The following is a 5,830-nucleotide window of genomic DNA, read 5'->3' on the forward strand; positions in this document are numbered from 1 at the left end:
GACTTTGTCATCTAGCCTAGGAAATTCTAAACAGGATTAATATTTGCAGTTTTAAAAGGAGGAAAGGGGATTTCTTCGGGGTAAAACACTGAAATACTTTTTCTATTCAAGTCCCTGTTAAATATTATCTTTCCAGGTCTTGGCTGTAGAGCACAGTTCAACTGAAGAAATTTTCTGCCTGAAGCCAAAACAAACAGAAAATCGCTAACAGAAATAGGGTGGGAGCCTTCAAACAGAAGATGTAATGGTTATTGGTTTCAGAGGTGAAGAAAATACATTTAAAGGTAAGAGAAAATGCAGGAAGATTGCTTGGTACATCTTGAAATAAAAGAACCTCTAAGGTTACTTATAGGTTTTTGTTACCTGAGCATTAAGGTGACCTTGAAGGCTACTTTAGATGGTATTTCTTTGATTTTTATTCTCACACAGCAAAGTATAACCCTTTTTCTCCTAGGAATACAATGAAGATATTTATTGGATCTACCCTGCAGCTCTTGGGAATGAAACAGAAAAATCACTTAGTTAAAAATGTGATTTTCCATTATTATGTGTGCACTGATATTATCAAGAGGGTTTTTTTTCTAGCATAAGCCTTACAATTCCAGTAGGACATGGGCAGTATGAAGGCCATTTACATATGCTCCCCGTTTGTTTTTCTATGTCTTTTGGCTTATGCTAGAGACCATGTCCAAAGCCTACTGAAATCCTGCTTCAGTAGGATTTAAATGAGACCATACTTCACTCCCACATTAAGTGAAACAATTGCATTTATGGATTTTAGGAATTACTTTTGCAGTGTGCTGTTTTTAACAAAATAGTAGGTTGCACTGTGGGATGAAAGCAAGAGGAATCTCTTTTTTCTTTGCCTCTTTGCAACCTCTACCCTCAGGTCCCTCCCTTCTTCTGGATTTCGGTATGTAGAGATAAATAGGTACTATATTCCTCAGGGTCCCGTCTAGCTCAGATAGGTGAGACTGGACTCTGAAGTGAGATATAACATCCCATTTTTCGTATGGGTCATGGGTAGGTTACTACATCCATGAAGTGAAGGATGGCACTCCTGAGCAACACGGCTACATGCTTGTTCTATAATTCTCAGGCTGGAATTATAGCCACATTCCAGTCCATAGCATAATCTAACCATAAATACAACAGCACAGAGTCAGCACATACTATGTTTGAAATGCCCATCTGTCATAAGTATCTATTCGAGAAAGGCTGTGATCTGAACAAGGGCTGCACAAGATTAGCTTCTGCTTTAAGATTATGGCAAGGATTACAACACAAATTAAATTTATTTGAAGTTCTGGTTTATGTCAAATTACATCAAGGTGAAAGATGGATATTGGTCTGCCCATAGCCTCATAGAAAATAATGGGTTAATGTTTGCTTAGAGTAGTGTAAGCGATTAGGACATAAGCTGTCCCTTGAAGTTGTGCCTAAACCCCTTGAGTCCCTTTCAGAACCGAGCAATGTTCTCTGCTCAGAAGTTGTTAGCCTGTTCCATTTATTTTTTAGTTTCCTTGGCTGGTATAAATGGATGCAGTGAAGTTTGAATATTTTTCACCAGCTGAGGTCCTGATCCCAAAGTGGTTGAAATGGAGGAGAGTTAAAGGATAGTTAGGGTAATAGGTAAGAGCTGTACAGGGACATCTGCTTAAACGTATGTTCTCTAAGCACTTATCCTGAATTTCTGCTTTCTAATGTCTGAACCACACAGAACAAGTCTACACTGGTTTACAGGCTGTTTAGCCCTTGTTGTCTGGTACAGAAAAGGTTAATGACTGAAAATCTACTGCAGGAATGAAGAAGTACCCCAAATATTTTTTGGCAGCTGCAATATTAGAAAGAGTTTGCTGTAATTCCCTGCAGGTGAACCTTTATAGCTACGCTGTTAGGATGCTAATATTTCTTTTGAGATGCTCACATGTGTTTACTTTTAAAGATGTGTAAACCCCACTGAAAATGCTCACAATGGGTTTGCAAACATTGTACCACCATTCGAAAATAAATTTAAACAAAATCACGTCCTTTGCGCTACATGCTAAAAGCACATTTCTAAGCCTTACTTCATTCACCGGGTACGTAGCTGAGTCCCTCTAGTGGCACAAAGGTTTATTTGGCTTCAGCGAGTTATTAAAATTCTATTTTACAGCCACATTATAGCAGCAAATTCACAGGTAGCTTTTCTGGACACTCAGAGCACTGTGGCAGAGTGAATCTTGGATGAGATGCTGTGCAGGCTAGTGCTAATGAATGTAAATTGATTTTCAGCTGTGAGGGGCAATTAGCGATGCACTGGAAGGAGAAGGGGATTTTCAAAAGGATGTTCAAGAACTAATTACTACCAGTAAGAAACACGCAAAAAGCAACGTAATACCCAGGACAGCCAATAGGGATAAAAGCTTATACACAAATCTGTCATGACCTAGTAGTGAAGACTGTTTAAAAACACTGATCTCCACTCCGCTTGTAAATGCGCATCACCCTCTTCCTCACTCGTATATTCTCTCTCTCTCTCTCTCTCTCTCTGACACACACACACACACACACACACGCTCCTGGATTTACAGAAGACAGACATCTAGGGCACTTCTTGGCATCCACAGGAAAATCATATGGGATTAAAAAACCACAGCAGTAAGTACTCACTGAATTAAATGTTGATTAAGTGGCATGCTGTCAAAACCTAGATTTAACAGCAAATACAGGAGGAGTTTAATGGAAATTGGTTGTATTTGATTTTTCTTAGGAATCGCTGAAAGCTGCCTCTCGAGGATTACAACTTCACCTTTTGCTTTTACGGATGCTTGTTTACCATCCCTGTGGTGACCTCTGGACAGCCGGTAATCCATTCATTATCCACGCTGATTGAGTGCAGGAGTAGTGCGGTGGTAACTACTTCACCCAGCTAACGGCAGACGACAAAAGGAGGGGAATGATGAATTCGGACAATTTAACCTCCCAAAGCTTCCTCTCTGCAATTCATAGCAATGCCAGCAATTTATTCTCAGGACTCCAGTTTGTTCAGACCTTCAAACCACTCATCATCCCCTGCTACTCGCTAGTGGTTTTTATTGGTGTCATCGGGAATTACCTTCTCATTTATGTTATCTGCAAGACAAAAAAAATGCACAACGTCACCAACTTTCTGGTAGGCAACCTGGCTTTCTCAGACATGCTAATGTGTGCGACCTGCGTACCCCTGACCCTGGCGTACGCCTTTGAGCCCAGAGGATGGGTGTACGGGCGTTTCATGTGCTACTTCGTTTTCCTGATGCAACCCGTCACTGTGTTTGTGTCTGTCTTTACCTTGACGGTCATAGCTGTGGATAGATACTATGCCATGGTGTACCCATTCCGCAGGAGGCTCACGATCCCTATTTGTGCTTATATCCTGGCTGCTATTTGGCTGCTGAGCTGTACCTTGGCTGCCCCAGCCTTGGTCCACACTTACCACGCAGAGTTCCCAGAACTGGATTTCTCCATCTGCGAGGAGTTTTGGTTCCACATGAAAAGAGATCGCTTAGCTTATGCCTACAGCACTCTCATCATCACCTACGTCCTGCCTTTGGCTGTCATCTCCCTGTCCTACCTGAGAATCTCAGTCAAGCTGAAAAACCGTGTGGTCCCAGGCAACGTCACCCAGGGCCAAGCTGAGTGGGACCGAGCGAGGAGAAGGAAGACTTTTCGCTTGCTGGTCTTAGTGGTGGCAGCCTTCGGAGTCTGTTGGCTACCTCTGCACATCTTCAACATGATAAAAGACATAGACATCAGCTTGATTGACAAGCAGTACTTCAATTTCATCCAGCTGCTGTGCCACTGGTTTGCAATGATGTCTGCCTGTACCAATGCCTTCCTCTATGCCTGGCTCCACGACAGCTTCAGGGGGGAGCTGAAGAAAATGTTTACCTGGAGAAAGAAAAAAATTGGACCTACTACAAATTGCATTATGGCCAGTGTGGTGCTGTAAATGAGAGCTGGTGGGAGTGTGCTTCCTTGGTACGGTAACTCTCTCTTTTCCACTATTAATTAGTCCCGATTCCTGACATTTGTCCTCAGGGCTCAATTATAACAACACAAGTCCCATGCGTAGCTTCCCCAGCACCTCCACTCCCACTGGAGAAGGAGAGACAGATGTCAAGTCCCAGAAATGTCTTTACTTTTTTGACAGGAGTTAGAGGTCAAGGATATGTTCTCACAGTAAAATACCTTTATCTAAACTACAGGGATCCCTCCTTTCTGTTTTGGGTAATACTGGCAGTACAGACATGGGATTTGGGGACAGGGAGAAGCAAGGATGAATATGAGACCTAAATATCTCAATGAAAGAAGTGCTTTGGATTGGGTAGAAATCAAATCTGCATATCTACCCAGGGTCCAGATCTTAGCACAGGATCCAGGGTGGAAGACTGCAATGTTCCTGTAGTCCTCTTGTTTTAGGGCTATGCTGAAGAATAGCCTAAGGCTCTCTGAAATGCCCTTCCTGAGCAGCTGTCCCAGCTGTGGGCAGGAGATCGGGGTGGTAGGAGCTTCTCCAAGCCTCCCTCTGCCAGATGAGTCATGCTGTCAGCAACAGTGTGCAGGAGTCTCCTGACTCCGGAAGGTGCGAGTGGTGTGGGGGGTGATGGCATCAGCTCACCTGCGCTCCCTCCAAATGCCTCTGACTACACAACTGGTTTGCTCGTGTGCCTGGAGACCCACACATGGATAAGGGCTCTGTAGCCATGCCCTGCATGGTTTCCTCCCTCGCTGCCATTTTCTCCTTGCTTCCGGCTGAGTGGCAGGGCTGCTCAACCTGCCTACCATGGCCAACCGCATCGGGCAGGAATCTACGCTTTATGCTCTTTGAACCTAGTGTCATGATGCAATCCCAAACCTCCTGTGTCTCGGGAACCTGCAGCACAGCATGTAGCAAGGTCAGGTGCGGTATTGCCAGAGAGGAAATAGAACCACAATGATGTTACTTCTGTGAGGTGCAACTGCGATGCAGGGTGTGGGACAGCCTTTTTGGTGGATTTGCTGATGCTGACACCAAGGATGGACAGACTGGAAACGTAATGTGTGGTGAAAACTCATCCAAACAGGGGGATGTTAAGACATACCACCGCTTTACTGACATTGAATTGCGTTCCTGCCATTGTCTCATGTAACCCCAATTTGCTGACCCTACCACAAGACAGCTGCGTTCCCAGCCAGAGGAGTGGATGTCGTCATAGACTTGGTGCCAAGATGCTTTCTGCTCATTCCTTGAGGAACTGATTTTGATGTGTGGCAATGCTACCTTCAGCTTTGATCTCCAGAGACAGCCAGAGACTTTGACACTATCTTCAGGATAACTTCTGGAGGTGTCTGTTAAGAGGTGGTGGGTGGAAGGGGCTGTGCCATCGAGCGGTGTATGAGCATTGCGTGACCAGTCAAAGAAAGACTTGTCAAACGGAGTGGCAAGTGCTCACTTTTGAAGGAGTCTTTCAGGAAGGAACAATTTCTTTTGACATTCACCTTTCAATCAGATGAGGAAGTTAGAAGCTATAATCAACCTAATAGTTTCTAGTTTCTTCCTCCCTCTGTCTGAACTGAAAATATCCGAGATAATAGATAAGCGTAAGGGAAAAAGTTCTGAAAGCAGACATTGTTTCTGAAGAGGTTTCTTCCAGGCTGCTCAGCCAGAATCTGGGATGGCATGAGGAACTGACTGAGATCAGTTGGAGAAGCAGCACAATCCAGGGGCAGTTTTGGCCATGGTCAACAAGCTCATCTATCCAACCGCAACTGCATGTGACCAGAAACACTTGGGCTGTGAGACAATGCAAATAGACAAGAGGGGAGA

The 5,830-nt window shown here is 44.1% G+C and overlaps 1 protein-coding gene across 1 annotated transcript; it reads left to right on the forward strand.

Annotated features, from left to right (window-relative positions):
• The first annotated feature begins 2,923 nt into the window (after positions 1 to 2,923).
• On the forward strand, positions 2,924 to 3,973 carry PRLHR (prolactin releasing hormone receptor). Its single transcript, XM_009977930.2, has one exon. It carries the CDS (start codon positions 2,939 to 2,941, stop codon positions 3,971 to 3,973), a length of 1,035 nt encoding a protein of 344 aa, XP_009976232.1. The 5' UTR covers positions 2,924 to 2,938.
• Positions 3,974 to 5,830: the final 1,857 nt, after the last annotated feature.

This window comes from Tauraco erythrolophus, chromosome 9 (genome assembly GCF_009769465.1).
Source record: "Tauraco erythrolophus isolate bTauEry1 chromosome 9, bTauEry1.pri, whole genome shotgun sequence".
In the NCBI taxonomy this organism is placed as follows: Eukaryota; Metazoa; Chordata; class Aves; order Musophagiformes; family Musophagidae; genus Tauraco; species Tauraco erythrolophus.